Genomic DNA, 20,405 nt, shown 5'->3' with positions numbered 1-20,405 from the left:
AAATTTGGTTGCTAATTTTGACTTTTTGGTTTGGTGGCATTGACGAGAAAAAAAATAAATCAATCTTTGTTGTGGGACCTCCACCATTCACGCCATAATTGATTTATTTTACTAAAGCTTAAGTCATGTGCAATCAGTTAAAGTTATCCGCAAAATTCATTTAGACATCTTAACTCATTTATATGCCGATTGAACACCTTATTTGTTCAAAAATCATTTCCATTAAACACAAAACGCTGACATGGCAAAAAATGTGTAGTGCACTTTCTTTGAGGACGTTAAGTTATGAAAAATAATATATTTTCTTTTTTTATTAACTTTTACACCTAATTTAATTTTTTAAAAAAATTAACAAAAAAAAGAAGAAACATACATCTTCTTCCCCTCTCTCTTTCTCTCACCCTCTATCGTTCTTCTTCTGCTTTTCCTTTGTCTTTCTTATGTTGATTTAAGTTTCAAATATCTTGACGAAGTCCTATTAATTATGATGAAAAAAGATATGAATAGATTTTTTTGGACAAAATCTTGTTATTATTATTTTTCAATTTTAACAAATCTTAATTAATGATTAAGAAAAAGTGTGATTGGAAAAAATACCATTTCCAATATTGAATTAGATTCAAGGAGAGGGGTAGGTGGGTTGATCGAAAAAAAACATATAATTTCAAATTAAAAGGAAAACGTCAAAGTGAAAATGGTTATTCGAAACGTGATTCAATTTTGTGTCTTTTGGTAAAAAAATGTGGAATTTAAAGTTGGGGTTGGGTGGGAGTGGTTCTGGGAAGAAGAAGAAGAAAAGGGAAGGTTGCTCTTTTTTAATCTATGGCCCAATGCCAGATGTCTCGTTTTTATTAGCTACCATGCCATGTCAGCTGCGAGTGTATGACACACCATTTTTATTTTTAGTTGATTGTCAAAATATGTTTGATAGGTATTTTTTAAAACTAAAAAAGGTGTTCAATTGAAACAAGTCTAAGATAAGATGCCTAAATGAAATATGTGGACAACTTTAAGTGGCTGTAGATGACTTAAGCCTTTTATTAATATACTAAAATGACTTTACATAGTTTAGCCAAAAACTTTATTCACATTATTTATACACACTTTGGCTTAATCATAATCACATCTATTAATTATTAGTATTATTAATTAGTTACAACTTAGTGTTTTGACCAAACTTTTTGAAAGTGATATCAACAATCCGAAGTATAATATATTAGTTCATCCATTTTCATATATTATTTATAGATAGTGCTCCTTTTTACTATTCTAAGAGATCATACATAATATTTCAATTAATTTTTTTTATAGTAGATATTAACATTATATGCCAGTGTTTGTATTCATCGATAGATTGATGATTTGAGTTACGTTGAATGATAAGTAAAAATATTATTAATCTTCTTAATATGATGAAATCGTAAAAGTTAAAGTATGTGATTTAAATTTAATTTAAAATGATAAATAATATTTAAAAATATTTTATTTTTTTCTTTTAAAAAAAAATTACTTTTAGCTACAGCGTGCAACGTGTCTTAGTCATGTTTATAGGTAAACAAATATATTATAAGAAGAGGAATTCTTATCTTTCAAAAAGAATATATTTGTTCCGTTGTATTTAAATTCTCATATCATATCTCATAAATCAAGTTATTATCCCAATAAATAATTAATAACTACTCCAAAATAAATAGAAAAGTTATACGTTTATTAATAGGAACGTAATAAAAGAAAAGATATACTTTTATCTATTTATTTTCATTTGTCATTAATTTTAGAATATATATATACTTTTTTTAACATATCAAGAAAATATAATTATTTTTATACTTATTTTTTTATTTTTATCCTAAACTCAATTAGTTATTCCTTAAATTATTTTCTAAGATCAATTAATATACACACTGTGATAAAAATATTCATATCAATTATTATTTCATAAAGAACATGCAAATTTAAATGAAATATTGAAAGTAAGTGAAAAAAAATTGAACTCGCTAAAAAAACTTAGTATCTCGAGAAATGACGTTATTTTTAAATTTAGTCCAATCTTATAATTCATCTCAATAAATTGACTTGTACTTTGATTACTTTTGTTAATTAAAATTTTAAATTATATTCTTTAATTGTTGTCATTACTCACTCCTTTCTTTTAGAATGCTATATAATTTTTTTTTTAAAATATCAATATTTGTTATGACTTTTTTTCACAGTAATTTTTTTTTCCATATCTGTTTTTTTAAAGTTAAAAATCTATTAAAAATAATTTCTATATTTTTATAAAATAATGATAAGATATATTTATGTATATCATCGATATTCTTATACAAATTTTACGGTGATATACACTTGATTTGTTACTATTATTGGTCAAAATGTAGAAAAATATATTTTCTTTTTGAAGTGTATGACTAAAGTAAGTAAAACTCTCAAGTGTGATTATTGACAGTAGAATAAAGATTTCAACATAAAGTGAAACATTTAAGTGTTTTATTAATAATTAATTACTTCTATTTGCTTTAACTTTGCATGCCATAGTCCCATCTAGTTTATTAGTGTTAGTTGATTTTACTACTAAGAAATTGTTAATAGAAAATATTTTCACTGACCAATTAAATATAAAAAAAGTTAGAAATCAATTTGATTTTTAAGAAAAAATGACGAGAAAGAGTCGCTGGAAGCTTCTAGGAATGTAATAAATAAATAAATAAATAAATAAAAATTAAGAAAATAAATAAATAAATAAAATTCAAGAAAATATTTTTTTTATCAGACATTTTTTTGTAGGTCAATTGATTTTATACTCCTTCTAAAATTGTTTTATATATTTATAAAAATCAAAATCAAAATACCATACAAAAATAAAATAAAATTGCATTATCATTTTCTTGTATACAAACTATTATAACTTATAAGGGAAATGTTCATCATTTTTCTCCTCTTTTATAGCCACAAAATATTCCTCCATATTTAAACTTGTATTGCAAATATTAAAATAAAAATTAGCCTCACTCTTTATTAAATTATTTATATATTAATATACTCAATAAGGAACCAAACTATAAAAGCCATAAATAGAAATGAAGAATTTTTAAGTTACATACAACAACTTTACACGTTATAATAGATACCATGCCATTTTAATTTAACTTGATTTTCTTGTTCTTAAAAAATAATTCTAATTTTATTTTATTTATATCAAATTAGATATGTTTCGAATCGAACCAAAATTGATAACTCAAACTAATAATGAATGATCAATTTGGCGATTTTAGTAATAATTTTAATTCTTCTTATAATTGAATTATAGGTCCTTCACGGCTTGAAATTTTTTCTTATTGCTCCTGAGCGATATGCAATTCAACTCATGTGCATAGTGCATTTAGTTTATCAACTTATTTTGAAGTAATTTTAAATATTTTTTCGTGTCAAATCTATGTTTATACCGATAATCAATAAGTCTGTAAATCAAATTAATAAATTTTAAAATCGAACTGAACCAACCGATATATAAGATCATAAATTTTCACGTAAATTTTAACCCGTTGCAAGATGGAAAAATTACGCGCATAAGTAAACATATACTAGTTAATTAGTTAACTGAGATATAGTTTACCTTAATTACAATTCATGACCTACTTTTAGCTATAATTACGCGACTCAGTTTTCTACTTTTGTATAATTCAGAATTCATATAATTTTTGTATAATTCAAAATTTGAATGATATAATTTGTATAACTGTTTATCCTTCTGATAATTATAATCGTATAAATTCTTTATTTTAAGTTTATACAATTAAATTATACAAATATATAACAAATTATATAAACGTGCAAATTATATAAATTCACAAATTATATAAATAAGACAACTTAAATTATAACTATAATTAAATTATAATTAAAAAATATAATTAAATTTATTATAATAATTGTTGGTGAAATTCTCCGTATCAGATTAAAGAATAAACACGAGGAGGACATGGTCCACTAAAACAAAAGCAAACGTTGTAGTAATGATTAGAAAGAGGATTTTTAATTTTTTATGTTTTTGCAAGAAGGACCCTATATTTGTTTCCTGTTTGCAAAATCAGTACACAATCTATTAATATTCTACAAAATCACCCCTACCTTTTGAAATTTTTGAAGACGTGCTCTCCTTGATGAACGGCTGTCCCCATTTTTCTTCTCTCTCTCACCACTTCTACTCCTTTGCCATTATCAATTTCTCAACAAAAAAAACCTTCTTTTGTCTTTTTCCCTTTTGTTTAGTCAAATTCTTTCTTACCAACAACCTCCTATATTGCTCTCTTCAATTTGTGGGGGCCTGTTTATTTTCCCCCAACAAACTCATTTTTGTGTTATATAGCTTCAATGTTGAAGTGGGTGTCGGTTTCTTTGCTCTACTAGGTGAAAAAAGTAAAATTTCCCAGGTTGGGTTCTTTGTTTTTTGAGTTCTTTTGTAGTTTTTGGTTATGGGGTTTGCTCTATTTGGTTGATTAATGAAATAAAGATTTCAAATTTGGAATGTGTGATAGAGTTCAGTTGTTCTCTTTGATCTTGTTGATTTTGGGTAGAAATTTCTTTTATGGGGTTTGCTAATTGTGGGGTTTTTCTTTTTGACTCAAAGATTGCAGCTTTTTTACTATGAGTGCTGATTGTGTGTAAGTTAGAGTGTGATTGTTAAGTTTCTGACAAAATGAATGGTTTAATTATTATGGTACAGTTGAAGAGATAATGTGAAGCATTATCCTGACATAGTTCTTTCTTGTTTTTTCCTATTGTCTCTGTCTGGTGTGAACTGTTTGTTGGCTTGTTGTTGATTCATTTAGCAGCTTTTCAGGAATGTAGTTGTTGTTTTCTGAATTCTAGCTGAAGTAATAATTGTTGCAGAAGTGAATTTTTAAAGGTTGTAGTGGCAAACAGTTACTGGTTTTGTTTACACTTTTTTTCTCGTCATTTCCTTGAAATGTCAGTATCATGGTTGTTACAGGATAAGAACTGGTCACTAGTAACTCAATGGAGACACTAAATTCACCAGCTACAATGACCTTTCCCAGAGAGCCTGCCAACTTTGATGAGGTTTCTATGCATCAAAGCATGCTCTTTTCCGATAGTCTTAAGGTACCTACCTCTTTTGCTGAGCTGAAAATTGGTATTTTTCTTCAAAATAGGATGTTGGGAACATGAAAGCTATGTCTCTTGGTTTGAGATTGTTGTAGAAATGACTATCTTTAACCTTCATTCTGAACATTTGATTCCAATGTTTGAAAACTTGAAAGCTGCATATCAAAAATCTCTTCTGTCCATTTTGCTGAATGCTTAGTAATCTTTGATTTGAAACTCTCTAGTTAGTCATTTTTATCTTGAAGAAAGAAACGAAAGAGAGGTAAAGAATCTGATTCTTAAAATACTTTCTTTGTTGACTCGGTATTTGATTTCTTGCTATGTTTCTAGGGATTATAGTTTCTGATTTGCACTGATTTCTTCAGGATTTGAAGAATCTGAGGAAACAACTTTACTCAGCAGCTGAATATTTTGAATTATCTTATTCTAATGATGAGCAAAAAGATGTGTGAGTCATCTGTCGACTTGTGGGAAAGTTCAATTCCATTTTCCATGTTTGGTATGGCTTTTAACATATTTCTCTTCTTACAGTGTGGTAGATACGTTGAAGGAGTATGCTATCAAAGCACTTGTGAACACCGTGGATCATTTAGGCTCTGTGACATATAAGGTCAGTGATCTCTTGGATGAAAAAGTTGATGAAGTTTCTGGAACAGAGCTGCGTATCTCTTGCATTGAGCAGGTAATAACCTTTTCCTTTTTTGGATATCAAAGCTTTATGAAGACCATCATTTATAGAATTCTGATCAGATAACATGGGTTTGTGCTAAAAAAAGTGACCATCAGTAATAGCATGTGTGACTAATACTCTTTTTAGTGTCATATATTCAACTTTGTTGAAAATACCTTTGTGTCTTTATGTGTTTGTATGGGAGGAGAAAATGTTTTCCAATTGTACATGTTTGGTTGGTAAAAATATTTTGGAAACGACTTCTATAATGGAAGTAAAGAAAACAATTTTCACAAGTGACATTTCAAGTTCATTGTCTCGTCCCCACCCACCCAACACCCCTTGACGATCCCACCCCATCCTAGCTAGCTCCATAATGTTTTTGGATAATATTTTTTAGCTTACTTACCAAACAGTCAAACACTAGATAATAAGGAACTCACTTGTTTTTCAAGGAAACGTTTTCAATGGAAAACATTTTCCTTCATACCAAACACATATGTTCTTCTTTGATCTTCCTCCTCACCACACAAACATAGAAGATCTTGTAACAATACTACTTCTTATGGATAGGTTAATCGAATGAACCCCATAACTGAAATCAAGATGCATATCAAGTTCCATGTGGTTGAAGAAATATAATTTGTTGATAATCCTTGCAAATGAACTTTTACGGGGTTTATCAAATACTGTAAAGGTAGTAGATATACTCTTAAGACTGCCACATGCTAACACCTTCTGTAGATCCAATGCTTGAACATATCAAATGCCTGGCAGTGTGCAATTTTACTTATATTTTGTGTTCAAAGAATAGTATGTCTAATATGTTTATAGGTGAAGTGAATGAACAGACGCACACAAAAATGGTGAAACTAGTTATGACTTATGAGGCTTTTCTACTGTTTTATATTGTTATTGTGTGATGCTAATTCATTATGCTTTCTTTGGGAATTCAAGAATTGGATACAGGATTTAGTTAATCTATTTCTGTCTTATTTCTTGTTTGGCTTGCTGGACCTAATTTGGATATTTAGAGCTGGAGCCAACTGTGAGAATGACTCAGACCTGGCAAATTTGCGTCGATATATGGCTATTTGATCTTGTTGCTCTACTAAATGGATCAATATATTTTTGACTTAAACAGTCACAATGTGTGGGAAATTCCAACCCTAAGCCCCCTAACCCATGGCCTTAAAGCAGATTTCTGATACCGAACATATGATTACGGTCTTCCAGATATTCTCGCTTGAAAATAACGGCATCACAGTCTTGTTGATCCACCCTTGTGTTACTATCTTTGTGTTTGGTTGTGAAAGTAGCTTGTGTTATTCTGGTTCTTATTCATTTTACCTGATTTTCTTGTAGAGACTAAAGACATGCCAGGAGTACATTGATAATGAGGGTATGTCGCAGCAGTCATTGGTTATTCATACTCCTAAGTATCACAAGCGATATATATTACCAGGTAATTATGATTACATCACATCAGTATATCTTTCAATTCTATTCCTTTAGCAGTATTTGTCGCTCTCAACTCAGAACTTAGTACATTCAACTATTTCTGATAATCTTTTTCCAGTTGGCGAGACAGCGGATGGTGGTAACCTCACCAAGTTACAGTACCAAGGGTGTAGTCTTGACGATCAAGATGATTGGAATCAATTTAGAAACGGTAGAGTATAATGCATTGTGTTCAGTTTTTGAGTTTCCATTAACATATGTGTGAAAAATGATATGACCCGAGCTGGTTTCTTTTGATGCAGCTGTGCGAGCAACAATTAGAGAGACTCCACCACCTGCAGCTGGGTAAATTTTTCTTTCTTCTTGTTGTATCCAGCTACCTCATACCTATTATGTCTTACCATGCATGACTATGTAGAGATTCATATACTGCAGGAAAGGATTCTCCCCATCACCTACTCCACGTCTTCTTCAGCAGTATGGAAAATTTTCGTTCTCCGGAACCACACCAAAAAAGGAATTAGGTCTCTTCCCATCATTTTCTTGCATTATAATATCTTTGTATCTTAGTGCTTGCAATTTTCCACCTTCTTGGTCTCATTGCTGCTTCTGACTGATTAATTTTATCCTTCTTTTTGTACTTTGGCTTAATGGTCCGACAGACAAGCGAACAGTTTCACCACATCGGTTTCCTCTTTTACGAACTGCATCACTTGCTAGTCGGCCAACCACCCCCAAAAGTTCTAGGCCAACCACCCCAAATAAGAGTCGGCCTACAACTCCAAACCCTTCCAACGGGAGACGGGTAATTACTGGATCCTATATAATTTCCATTTGTTTAATATGTTTATTTCCAGGTCCAGCCTTAATAATTCTTAGCTGCAGCCTATAAGATCATAGTAGACTTGGTAGTTATTTTCTTTTAACTGTTAAATTGTGTTTGAGCAGTACGCTGCAGAGCCTCGTAAATCAGCTTCAATGCGACTTTATGTGGACAATATAAACACCAAAGATCCTGAGCAACATTCCAGCAAAAGTAAACGTCTGCTTAAATCGTTGCTCAGTCGACGCAAATCAAAGAAAGATGAAACTCTATATACATACATAGATGAATATTAACAGGAACAAGTCCAAAGAAAAATGTGACTAAAGGAGGGGTGTATGTGGTAGCACTTGCAGCTGTAAACCAGGAACATGCTTTATTGTTGCTTCTCCAGTTGTTAAACGGAAAATCAGGGACATACTTTTTGTATTAGTGCACTGCTTACCTTTCCTCAATTGTATATTAAATTTTGGCAACGTATTGGCAGACTTGATTAGTTGTCCTGGACATGGTCTTGACAGATTATAAAGTAATACAGCAAGGATTTTAAGGTCGTTTTGGACGAAATTTGGATTGAAATTTATGAGAGTTATTTGTGGTTGAAACTGAAAACATGTCTCTGGTTCCCTGATCTTCCTTTTACCCTTGCATTTAGAAACACCAAAACATATATGACGAAAATCTGATGGAATGATTGAAGCATAAGGAATGAGAATATCATCTGATACTTTGCTGCACGTCAAAGGTTATATATATCAGTAGTTTATAGCTTTTTTATTATATGAAGATCAGTTTATAGCTTTTTATCATATTTGTTTAGTGCTTCTTGTAGTTCTAGATTACATGATATCAATTATAAAGATGAATATAATCCGAAGTTAAATTATCAGTTGGCAATGAATACCACTGTCAATTACAAACAAGAAGTGGCTTCCTGTTATATGGCACATCAATAAATGAACAATGTCTAAAAATATCCAATAGAGGTCTCTATTCCTTCTTTGAACCAAATTCTTCAATGGTTTTTGTTGTGAGTGTGAGTACATCTACAAATGCACTAAATGATGCACGAAGAAATCTTGCTTCAACAGCCTCAAAATTCCTGTAAAAACATTAGGAACAGTTCAGAGAGCTGAATGATGCAGAAATAGCAAGTATAATAACTTGAACACTCAGCATTCAGAAATTTTTGGTAAAGACGAGTGACATTCTTCATTGCTAATCAGAAAGCTGGGGGAGGAAGAAGCGTCACTTTGAACAAGGTTTGCTTTGACTAGGAAATTTGCTATAAAGACAACTGACTGGTGCCAAGTATATTTCAGCAAACAAGGAAGAGTTCACAAAGAACACTTACATTACTACATCTGTTGCCTGTCAATTTATGGCTCAGGCACGCAAACAAAACATTGTTTGTATCATCAAAACTATAGCGCAATATCAGTGCTTGATTTCTATAGATGATAGGAGTAAAAATGAAGCAACTAGCACATTACAATTATGTTCTTAAGAACTTGTACTTTTGGGTGCTTTTTCAGCAAATACAACATGAAGATATGTATAAATTTTGATGAAGTATGAAGATATCCATAAATTACCATCAGACACACATACACACACACGTATACATATATATATCCTGAACGTATAAGAAAATATTGACAACAATAACTCCTAACTACAGTTGGAAGTTCAAAAATCAACTGGTTTCAATAAATTCAATTGAGTAGAAGAAGCATGTGCTCACACTGAAAGCTTCCCGTTAGATACAGACATATGCCTCTTCACTTTATCAGGCTGCAACTGCAATTTTAATTGTACAAACATTGGAGCACTGGTGGATCGAAACAGATGCTACAAATGAATAAAAAACCTCAGTATCACTATACCTCCTTATCAACAGCCAATGCAGTATAGACAATATGAGCATTTTCTTCAGACCCAAGATCTACTTCCAAGTTGCTGCATAAAGTATACCTCATAAAATTCACTCCTTCGCCAAGGAATACAAATCACAAATACATTAACACAGAGTGTAACTCATTATTGCTAGTGTCTAGATGTCACAAATTTGCTACTCTGTTCTTCAGTTCCGATTCTTGATTTTAAAAAATGCATGAAGTCCCATTTCATTGCCAAATGGAACAGTAGATGGAGATGTATAGTTCACACAAGACAAAGCGGACAAGCAACAATAGAATACATTAAGTAAACGAAGATACGAAGATAGGTTTGCATCAAGAAGAGATTAGACAAATTAGGGACAATTACACACAACATGTCCCTGAAATTGAAATTTCTGCTCGCACAATTCAGTATGAAACTTTCCATATGCTCTCCACCAACAAAGCTAATACCTAACATTCAATTTACGCAGAGTCTCGACACCACAAGTTCATTCCTAGCTCAGTGTCAAGCTTCTCTACAAGTGTCTCAATGTACAATACATTAAAAATAAACAGAGAAAGCTCTACTATGACCCAATACTTAAAAAACCAGCTAACCCCCTCATCTACCCCTTAAACCATCAAAAAGAAGAAGAAAACATTAAAAAGGAGAAGTCTTTTTGATAAGGAACCATGTAAAACCATATTGGTATGTTGAAATGAATGATTAAAACCAAGAAAAAAAATTTGCAAGAGCATAAATTAATCTTTTTAATATACATTTGTTCACATAACATAAATACAAAATAATTTTCTTGAAATAATATGGATTTCTTAGTTGTAAGATGAAGAGAAAATTACCAGTTGAAGTCCCATGGAGACGCCACACCATCCATTCCTTCAGTTGCTGTACAGCAGTTGAAATTATTGGTTGATTATTAGGGTTTTTGAATTTTGGGTTTTAGTGAAAAAGTACCAAAATCTATAAACCCGACCCGCAAAAGAGTAAGTGGGTATCCTTATTAGTGTGAATCAGAAATAGGTCGTTTAGAGAAAATTGTATATAATAGCAAACTAATAATCTAAAATAAATGGAGTAGCTAAAGTTTGATTTAATTGTGCTCCATTACAAACGTTTGCAAAAATTGTCAAGCGCCTCTCTCCCAAATATCTCGCTCGCCACTCTCCTCCAATCTCTCGCTCGCTTTTTCACTTTTTATACAAACACAAGTGTATAAAAATTGTTTCTTATTGTATAAAGCAGAGAATTGTATAAATACATATATTTTTGTTTCCCTCTCTCTCCTCTTTCAAATCTTGCTCGTCACTCTTCCAAATCTAGCTCGTCACCCTCACTTTTCTCACTTACACAAACAGAAGCAAAATGTATAAATTGTGTTTCTATTTGTATAAAACGCGAAAAAATTGTATATACACATTCAAGTACATATATTTTCGTCCTATACACTTATAAGTTATAATTATACAATAAAATACTCCCCTGCCCATTTTCTTTTGTCTTTCTCTCTTTCTCGTTTTATACACTTTTCAAATTGTATCTAATTTCTCTCTTTCTCATTTTATACAATTCGATTCAATTGTATATTCCTTGTCAAGTCTCTTTTGTCTTTCTCTCTTTATCATTTTATACAATAACAAATTGTATACAATTCGTTTTATACACTTCATTTTTATACAGTTCTCTGCCCAAGTGTCTTTCTCTTTTTTGTTTTATACACTTCGTTTTATACAATTTGCTTTAACTGTATATGTATAGCGAATTATACAGTTTCTATGTTTGCTATGGAGCACAATTATGCAAACTTTGCTATAGCATACAAATATGAATTTTTTATTTGCTATATGTGAAAGTTGCCCTTTAATATACTACTCATTCGGTCCCTTTTTACTTATCTAATTTTTCTTTTATACTTATCCATTTTAACTTATCAAAAAAAGACAATTTTTTAATTATATTTTTAATTAATTAATTTTTAAAAAATAAAATAAAAACTTATTATATTAATTATTATTTTCTTAATAGATATGTCAAATAAAAAATAGACAAATAAATAAGAACATAGAAAGTATGTGAATTTGAGTTCAGCTAAGTCCCCGTATAAATATTGAGTATTGAATGGACAATGCCTTTGCCTTTAGAATTATCATGATTTTTAATTTTTACCCCTCGAATTGATTTTCCTATTTTTTTTTATTTATATATATATGCTTATCATTTAATGAAAACTTATGAATCAAAATATCTTTATTATAACCGGATTTCACAAAAATTATTTTTAGATAAGTTATGTAGTATCTGCTCTGTAAGGTGAAAGTGTAGAAAATTAAGCAACATAATTTTGTGAATTGTGGAATTAAACTTATGTCTTATAACACATAATGTGTCTTGCTATTTACAAAAAAATTTAAACAAAAGTTTAGTCCTCTTATAAGAGTCATGACTTTCTAATATTGAAATGAAACTTTTTTCCTAGTAAGATATAACTTATGCTTTGCAACTTTTTTTTATTTTTTTTTTCAAATTTAAAAATATTATTAATCACTTTTTATTTATTGAAGAGAGGGTGGCGAAAAATAAAAAATTAAAGAGCATAAATTTAAGAAAAAGATTAAAAGGCCACGAATGTCTATTGAAACTTGAAAGGTATCTTATTAGTATTAAATTAGAATAACGTTGCGTAATTTGTCTATATTAAGACAATTAATTTAAATATTAGGTATTAAAAAGAAGGAAAAGATAATGTAAAAAAATTGGTTGCGTGTGTTTTTAATCGATAAACTTGAATAAATGAAATTATGATAATTTTTTATTATAAACTTGACAAGAAATAGCATGATAGATAATGTTACTATATTATTTTGTAATTTATTAAATTTAATGCTTTAAAAAAACATATTAAATATTAAATAATAAAAATAAGATTGTGTGTATAAGAATATTCCAGTGGTATATTACTCACTATTGGCCCATCTGCCACCTTATTGTTATTATTATTATTATTGTGGGTATAATTTAGATGCCAATTTTAGCATCTTTATTTATACTCTTTCATTCATTTTCTGTTACCCTTTTTCATCTTTTAGCTATACTTCACACACTAAAAAAACCATGAGCTCATGATGCATGTTGGAAAATCTCTTTACTTCTCCAATTGAATAAGTTAAATCAAGCAAGGCAAGTTTCTTCCATTCTTCCCTTTATATGTGTTAGTTATTTTTTGTCTTTTTATTTTACGATGATTTTATCGAGCGTGTTGTTATACTTATCCTTTCATACTAGTAGTTGCAGTATTACTTTTGTAGTTTCCTTGTCCGTCTTGTGGTTTATTATTTGTTGTTTCTTGTATTATTTTGTATATTCTTGTCTTTCTATTGTTTATTTCATGTACTTTGTTTGTTGTATTATTTTAAAAAAGCATATAGTAGTAATTTTTGCTTCGTCACATTCGTTATTTCTTATACCAAATTGTTTTATTCTGCTTCACTTTGAGGCGAGGATCTATTGGAAACATCCTCTCCATCTGTCAAGGTAGGTGTACACACTACTCTCTCTAGACCCCACATTTGAGATTTACATTAAGTATGTTATTATTGTTGTTACACATATCCTGGGATTACATTAAGTATGTTATTGTTGTTGTTACACATGAATTATTTTATCGAGTATCTGCTAGTTTTCGCCACCACAAGTACTATATTAGTTAACTACTTCTGTTTCAATATTCTCTCCTAGTTTAAGGTTTGGTTGTTGGTTTGTTCCTTGAACTCTTGATTCTTCAAATATATGCATGTGAAGATCCATAAATATAGATGATTCAATGTTTTTGCTTTTTGTTTGACCATTTAACTACTATTACTTTGTTAATTGGCTGAGAGACTCCACTTTTAGGAGAAAATAAACAGGTTTTGTCCAACAGTATATATATAGCTTCCTGTTAATATTTTGTTGGTTGCCTGTAATGTGGCTTCTCAGCTTTTAATTGAGTTTAAGTTATATATACCAAGAAACAGAAGAGGTGAGCACAGTTTCACTTGCTTGGTAACCTCTTACCCCGTTAGAGATCTGAAATAATCCAAAGCTTGCAAGGATGTTAAGACTTCAATCATCTGTACACCATTAGGAGTCTATGCAAATTTTCTGTCAACTTTTTGAGTCTTTGAGCAATTCTTTTGCTAAGTATAAGCTTAATAATCATCCTTATTCCTACTTAACAGCTGGATTAATGATGAGTGAACAAAGTAAAAACAGGAAACTCAGTTCTTGTTTGATTCATCAAAAAGGATGATTATCATTAAGGAAAAGGAACAATGGTCTGCACTTATCAATACAGTGAAATTCAGAAAATGCTCTATGCCCTTGAGCAACTACAAAATAAAAAGTGGCAAGGGCGGGCTAAAATGTCTTGTTCTGTTCTTTTTATCAGCACAGTTTAGCTTTGCCTTTTCATCTGTTCCTCCTTTCCCCTTCCTCCTTCTGTAATGTGATTCGTGTATGTGAAAATGCTGTACAGTTAGTTCCACCGGTTAAGTGACCAGTGGACTGAATTTGCTATCATAGGTTCATGTAAGGGCTGCATTTACTCTGACTGGTTTTAAACGACTTACACCTCTTCGCATAAACTCAAATGCCAACATAAACAAACCAAAAAAGAACAACAAGAACATCTGTAGCCTTTCTACAATGTCGGCCAGGACAGATGATCTACTTCCTTCTCGAGAACTTTTTCTTGTAAGTGGAGTTGTATTCCATCCTGACAGAGAGAATCAACTATTAGAGAAATGCACCTTAACCAATAAATAAATGAAACATTACAGGACTTTGTGATATATGGAAGTTTATGTATCCTACAGAGAGACATTATTCCTCTATATCTTGTTCCTCCAAATAGTCTTAGTTTCATGCTGCCGCTTTCTACAAAAAATAGGAATAAGGAAAACCAGATGTTACTCCCTCCGTCCATTTTATATGTCATCCCTTTTTATAAATAGTTGGACCACAATACTTGTCATTTTATAAAATTTATGCATATTACCATATTTTGCCTATTATACCCTTGATAGATTAGTTAATAAATCTTGAAAATGTATTCACCATTTATTATAAAGTTGACTTAAGAAAACATTAAATAAGGGTAGAAGGTAAAGCTACATCATTTCTTAATGCAAGTGCAAAGTAAAAAGATGACACATAGAATGGGACGGAGGGAGTAATACTTACCAGAGCTTTTCATAGGCAAATTTGTCCAGTCATACGGGCTTATCTTACTCGTGGATGCCTTGATCAACTCAAGAAGTGCGTCATTGACCTAGAATATTTAATAATTGTCATATACTTCTTCCATAACAATCAAAACACATATAACTACAGCCACACAAATCATTTGAAGCCACAAGGAGTGCTAAAACTTTGAGAATCTCATAACATATTATGCATATTGAATTCCCTATTTGTAACTACCAAAAAGTTGATTGGGCCTATTTGTGACCACCAAGAAGAGTAACCCCTCCCCAGGTTCTTAGGATGCTTTTCTTGACCTCCACCCTTAGTACATCTTTTTTGTTTTTGGTAACTATGCAGAATGAAGTTTTGTATTACTGGATGATTCTGTATTTGCATAATAAGTATATAAAGCCATACCTCTTCTGTCCTTTCATGACTAACAAGATGTCCTCCGGGAAGCTCTACCATTCTAGAATAAGGATGTAACTTCTTCGCAAGCCTCTTTGCATGGCTTAACTGAGCAATGACATCATGCCTGCACAGAAGAAAATGTTGATTTATGTCTAAATAATGTATCTGGCAATTTGAGATTGGATCTAGTGGATAATGCATTTACCTGCCATGAATTACAGATATTAGGAATCCAGCAGAGCAGATGGATTCCAGATCAGCCCGTGATATCTTATGAGTCCAACAAGCATTTATCTGTCCATCAAATCCACAATTTGACTGCATCCCCGATGCTGATATGCCTTTCACGTATTCCTGGCACAGCCCAAAATAAGAGGGAGGGAAAACACGTAAGCACCTTAAGTCTTGTTGGGAAAAAAAAAGATGGCCTGAGAAACATCTAGGTGACTACTTGATATAATACTGCTCTGCGGGTTGTAGTTCCCACATCTTCCTCGAGGTATTCCTGCAAAGCACAAACCACAAATATGTTAAGTCATATATCACTCCCTAGTCGTCTAGTCGTGATAAATATTATCACCGATTAGAATATATATCATTTTTTTGAGAAAGATTAGAATTTATATCGAGTGATGATAAACCAACTAATCAGCAACTGTACGAAAAGTAATGCGCATGAAACCATCTAGATACATTTTATGTTGTACAACAATAGATGGCATGTATATGCAACTTTGCAGTAGGGGGGAACTACGGAAGTGATAATTTACAACATTATTAAATGAACAATTAATCAACCTTTGAATAATGGGTGTCTAAATCAACAGCAGCCCTCTGTTCAGGAGTCTTTGCCTTCAAAAACCGGACAGCAATTGATAGAGTTTGACGATCGAGCTGCAGCAAAAAAAGATCACATGAGTACTAGAATCAACAAAAATAACTCTTCATTCCGTACAAGTATATAATGAGAAACAGACAGAGGAAGCATTGTGTTTGAGGTATAACATAAATTTGTTTAGCATCTTTTGATACAATTAGCACTAATCAAAATTACAGGGTCTTATTCATAACTAGCATGTATCTGTTCAAAAAAAATTGTGCATCTCACATGATGTTGCCAGTTACTATTTTATTTTAATCAAGTAAAGTAATATAATTTTATTGATAATGGAAAAGCATTAGTACGAAACCATCAATCAATTATGTCTTAGTTCCAAAAAGCTAGGATCAATTTATAAATATATTAAATTAAAATAAATTCAAATGACTCAGACATTCATGGCCAATTTAACCTGAAATTTTATTTGAGCGGTGGAAGTAACCACTAATGCTTGCATTAGGGTATGCTGTCTATATCGTATCCTTTGGGGGTGCAGCCCTTCCCCTTCCCCTGTGCTAATGCGGAATGTTTTGTGCACTAGACTTTCCTTTTCTATTCCTATATCATCAATTGGGGTGCAGTTGAGTTGTATAAATATTTAGCCTACACCACAGCAAAACTAAGATATAGTGACCACATTAATCATTTTCATTGTTGTCCCTTCAATCTTCCAATTTTCACTCTTCAATGGGTGCATTACTCAACGGCTCAACCCTTTATAGATACCCACCAAACTAGGTACTTTTTTTTCTTAATTTATTTTTCCCATAAGAGCTATTAAACACACTGGTTTTCACCATTACTCCATTGGAGAAGTACTGTTTTCTCTTCTTATACCACATGAATCATCTCAACAGACTCATCCCAGCCATCTATAACTCTTCGGGATTGTTTCTGTGCTTAAGAGACAGCATAATATTGTTTAATCACATGCATGATGTTACTACCCATCCCTTGATCAGTAATATTCATCTTCATCATACCTAATTTCCTTCAGTTTTATCAGTAGATGAATTTCTAACATCATTCAGTGCTCAGGTCATTGTTAAACAAAGATGTCTTTCCAGATAGTACATTTTAACTATGCAAACATGACTTTATTATTTATCTGTCAGATAAATTGTTCGGGTCTTGTATGCTACCTAGTAGAAAAACATTGTGGAATTAGGAAGAACTCCATCAACTGGTCATACCGCCTATTGAAGAAGCAGACTGGCCTACGGCATTTCACTGGATTAAGAGGGGTCTCTCCTCACCCTTTGAGAAAAATGCTGAGTATTCCCGGCTTTTCCAGAGCAAAGGAGAGCAAAAGCTATAGTTGTGATATGTGTTTATCTCATATGTGATGTAACAATCTAAGCATACAAACTTCCACTTCCCTCCACATGGAATATGCTACAACAGAAGAACAAGAACAGTATTCCCTCCTTTCATACACAGACTGTAATCTCTCTCTCTCTCTCTTTCTCCCTCTCACACACACACACAGAGTGTCGAGAACACTCACAAATGGACAAGATGGGTACATTCTTAATAATTATGTACCACACCTTATTTTTATTTGGATAACTCTGTACCTAATATCACCTTATAAGCACTAAATACCTCTACTTTCTCCACTTAATTATTAGACTTTGGTCTACTACAAGGTTCAATCCTGTAATGCGCGCAATCTACACATATCATTTCACACATTTACCATCATACCAAATTCAAGGGAGCTTGCAGTTTCCAAATTCCACCTTGCTGCTTTCATAACATGATCACTGATGCCATGTTATAAATCTTAAAAAAATGCTAGAATGGCCTCAATTACCGAAATATCTTCTATTTTTTTAACTTTCAGTAAGCTGATTTTTGTATATCTTTTTTGATGAAGAGCTGATTTTCATATATCTTTCCTGGAAGGGGTATGCAATGCATAGGAACACCAAAACAGTTATTCAATTTTCAGATATAGCTCAACCATTCACTAAAATCTTTGAAGAATATGTCCAATGACCAATAGTTGAAGAGAGGATCTTACCCTGGGAATACATTCATAGCCTCCTCCCGTGACATTCAATAAACCCAAAGACAAAACTCTCTCAGGCACCATTGCAGCCAATTTGCAAGAAATCATAGCTCCTGATTGATTGGAAAAGAGTCCAAGTAAGCAAAAATGTTATCAAATAAGTATTTTCCCAGCAAAAGAATGAACTTGATTCTCAAATATCTTGTTCCACATTTTACACAAGTTGTTCAGCTGTACCGCAATGATCAGTTTCTAAAATTTGAAATGCCTAAACTACTATCTGAAAGTTTAACTGGAATACTATATACGGCACATTTTATGCTTGAAGACATATCATCATCAATAACGCCAACCAAAAGAACAAAATCAGAAACTCACCCATGGAATGACCAAAGACGTGTGCTTTTTCCCACCCCAAGTGATCCATTATAGAAATTGCATCTTTAGCCATAATACCAGTCCTGCTCCAACAAACATTCGACATCAATTTAACCTGCTAACTACTTAACCTTAGTTCTTAGCTAAGAAATACAAGAAAAGTAGCTGAAGGTCTTTTCATATAGTATCTAATTGGAGCCCCACCAACAACAACTATATTATATCTTGAATTAGCTCTTATTAGGTGAAAAATATTCTACAATAATCACAAAAGTTATACTTTTTCTTACTCTATTCCATCACAATCAGAATTTTCCTCAAATAAATTGTTTCCGGTAAATGAGACTTACGTATATTCTGACTTTTTAGTAGGCACAGAGCTTAACCCCATTCCACGATTATCAAAAGCACAAACCTCCATACCCCCACCTTCACCGTAGCTCCGATCACCGGCCGCCGATTCAGAATCATTCGGCGTAATCGTCCCGGCGAGCGCCTTGATCTGTGGGTCCCATGAACTATGCGTTCCAGCCAATCCTTTAAATCATCATTCATAAACAAATAAAACCAAAATTCAATCCACATTAAGAAAACCCAAATAGGAAAAACATTGAAAAAATGTCAAGAAAAACGAAGAATACCAATAATCAATAGAACTTTGACCGGGCCTTGGCCATAAGTTTTGTAAAAAATCTTGGTTCCATTGTTGCCACTTGCATCTACACCATTCTGGTATTTACCCACCTCACAGAAAGGCATGTTTCGCTTTTCCCAAGAATAAAAATCAAGTCTTTACCGAAAATTTTCAGAAAAAAAAACAGCAAAATTGGAGAAGAAAACGAAAATTAAAATTGAGAACAAGAGTGGATTTTTTTTGAAAAAATGTGGGTTCCTTAAATCGACAATCTTTAAGGCTACTCGGTTTTGGTTTTATTTATTTCAAAAAAATCAATTTTGGGTGTTAAGTGGGGCCTAATGTACACGTGGCGGATAAGTAACGGTTTGATGGTAAAGTTAGTGTGGACGGTCGGCTTTAAGCAGCTCAGCTTGGGAAAAAGTCAAAAGTCAAAGAAATCGCTTTGTCAAACGGAAGTTTTTTATTTAGCTCGTTTTATGTTGAAAATTGATTAAATTAAATTTGTGCGAAAAGATTCACATTGTAGGCGACTTTGAATTTGGGGGCACTCAAACTCGAGATCTCTGGTTAAGCATGAAATAACTCTTATACTATCACAAGTAGTGAAAGAAAAAACCTTTGATTTTGAATTATCGTGAAATTTACGATAATAAATATATCTATTGTAATTTCGCAAGTGAAGTGTGAGGAGAATAGAATATAGTAAAATAAGTTTTATCTCTATAAATAGAAAAATTATTTCTGATGATCCATCTTAGAAGAGAAATTATCCGTAGAAAGATTGAAAAAAAAATTAATATATTAACATAATTCACAGTAAATAAAACATATGAATAACATATTAAAAATATTATTTATTTATTTTACGGATTGATGTAG

At 31.8% G+C, this 20,405-nt stretch overlaps 3 protein-coding genes and 1 long non-coding RNA gene across 8 annotated transcripts; 2 read left to right on the top strand and 2 right to left on the bottom strand.

Moving 5' to 3' along the window:
* The first annotated feature begins 4,129 nt into the window (after positions 1 to 4,129).
* On the top strand, positions 4,130 to 8,693 carry LOC101260408 (protein ABIL3). 3 transcript variants are annotated; one of them, XM_010319724.4, is made up of 10 exons: positions 4,130 to 4,433; positions 4,994 to 5,124; positions 5,493 to 5,575; positions 5,659 to 5,809; positions 7,163 to 7,262; positions 7,377 to 7,469; positions 7,561 to 7,603; positions 7,694 to 7,782; positions 7,921 to 8,063; positions 8,207 to 8,693. In XM_010319724.4, exons 2-10 carry the CDS (start codon positions 5,020 to 5,022, stop codon positions 8,375 to 8,377), a joined length of 978 nt encoding a protein of 325 aa, XP_010318026.1. In that variant the 5' UTR covers positions 4,130 to 4,433; positions 4,994 to 5,019; the 3' UTR covers positions 8,378 to 8,693. The 3 variants fall into 3 exon arrangements, with proteins under 3 accessions (XP_010318026.1, XP_069151119.1, XP_069151120.1); XM_069295019.1 differs by lacking the exon at positions 4,130 to 4,433 and adding an exon at positions 4,849 to 4,909; XM_069295018.1 differs by lacking the exon at positions 4,994 to 5,124 and having other exon boundaries at positions 4,133 to 4,433.
* A 232-nt stretch (positions 8,694 to 8,925) lies between these two features.
* LOC101260703 (uncharacterized) lies at positions 8,926 to 10,956 on the bottom strand. 2 transcript variants are annotated; one of them, XM_004234928.5, is made up of 4 exons: positions 10,826 to 10,956; positions 9,968 to 10,040; positions 9,826 to 9,881; positions 8,926 to 9,183 (listed from the first exon to the last, which is right to left on the bottom strand). In XM_004234928.5, the coding sequence occupies exons 1-4, from the start codon at positions 10,858 to 10,860 to the stop codon at positions 9,072 to 9,074; spliced, it is 276 nt and encodes a 91-aa protein (XP_004234976.1). In that variant the 5' UTR covers positions 10,861 to 10,956; the 3' UTR covers positions 8,926 to 9,071. The 2 variants fall into 2 exon arrangements, with proteins under 2 accessions (XP_004234976.1, XP_010318027.1); XM_010319725.4 differs by lacking the exon at positions 9,968 to 10,040 and having other exon boundaries at positions 9,826 to 9,932; positions 10,826 to 10,909.
* Positions 10,957 to 14,243: 3,287 nt separating this feature from the next.
* Positions 14,244 to 19,799, bottom strand: LOC101261000 (uncharacterized). Of its 2 annotated transcripts, XM_004234930.5 has the most exons (11): positions 19,531 to 19,799; positions 19,240 to 19,426; positions 18,890 to 18,972; positions 18,524 to 18,624; positions 16,416 to 16,511; positions 16,069 to 16,122; positions 15,823 to 15,971; positions 15,624 to 15,741; positions 15,204 to 15,291; positions 14,835 to 14,897; positions 14,244 to 14,736 (listed from the first exon to the last, which is right to left on the bottom strand). In XM_004234930.5, coding segments are annotated over exons 1-11 (1,059 nt in total). In that variant the 5' UTR covers positions 19,649 to 19,799; the 3' UTR covers positions 14,244 to 14,734. The 2 variants fall into 2 exon arrangements, with proteins under 2 accessions (XP_004234978.1, XP_004234977.1); XM_004234929.5 differs by lacking the exon at positions 14,835 to 14,897.
* LOC104646385 (uncharacterized) lies at positions 16,476 to 18,121 on the top strand. The gene is made up of 2 exons (XR_002027344.3): positions 16,476 to 16,615; positions 17,613 to 18,121. It is a non-coding gene; the product is annotated as an uncharacterized lncRNA (long non-coding RNA).
* Positions 19,800 to 20,405: the final 606 nt, after the last annotated feature.

This window comes from Solanum lycopersicum, chromosome 3, assembly GCF_036512215.1.
Source record: "Solanum lycopersicum chromosome 3, SLM_r2.1".
In the NCBI taxonomy this organism is placed as follows: Eukaryota; Viridiplantae; Streptophyta; class Magnoliopsida; order Solanales; family Solanaceae; genus Solanum; species Solanum lycopersicum.
The sequence above is the reverse complement of the archived record's forward strand: the minus strand, read 5'-3'. Positions and strand labels throughout refer to the sequence as shown.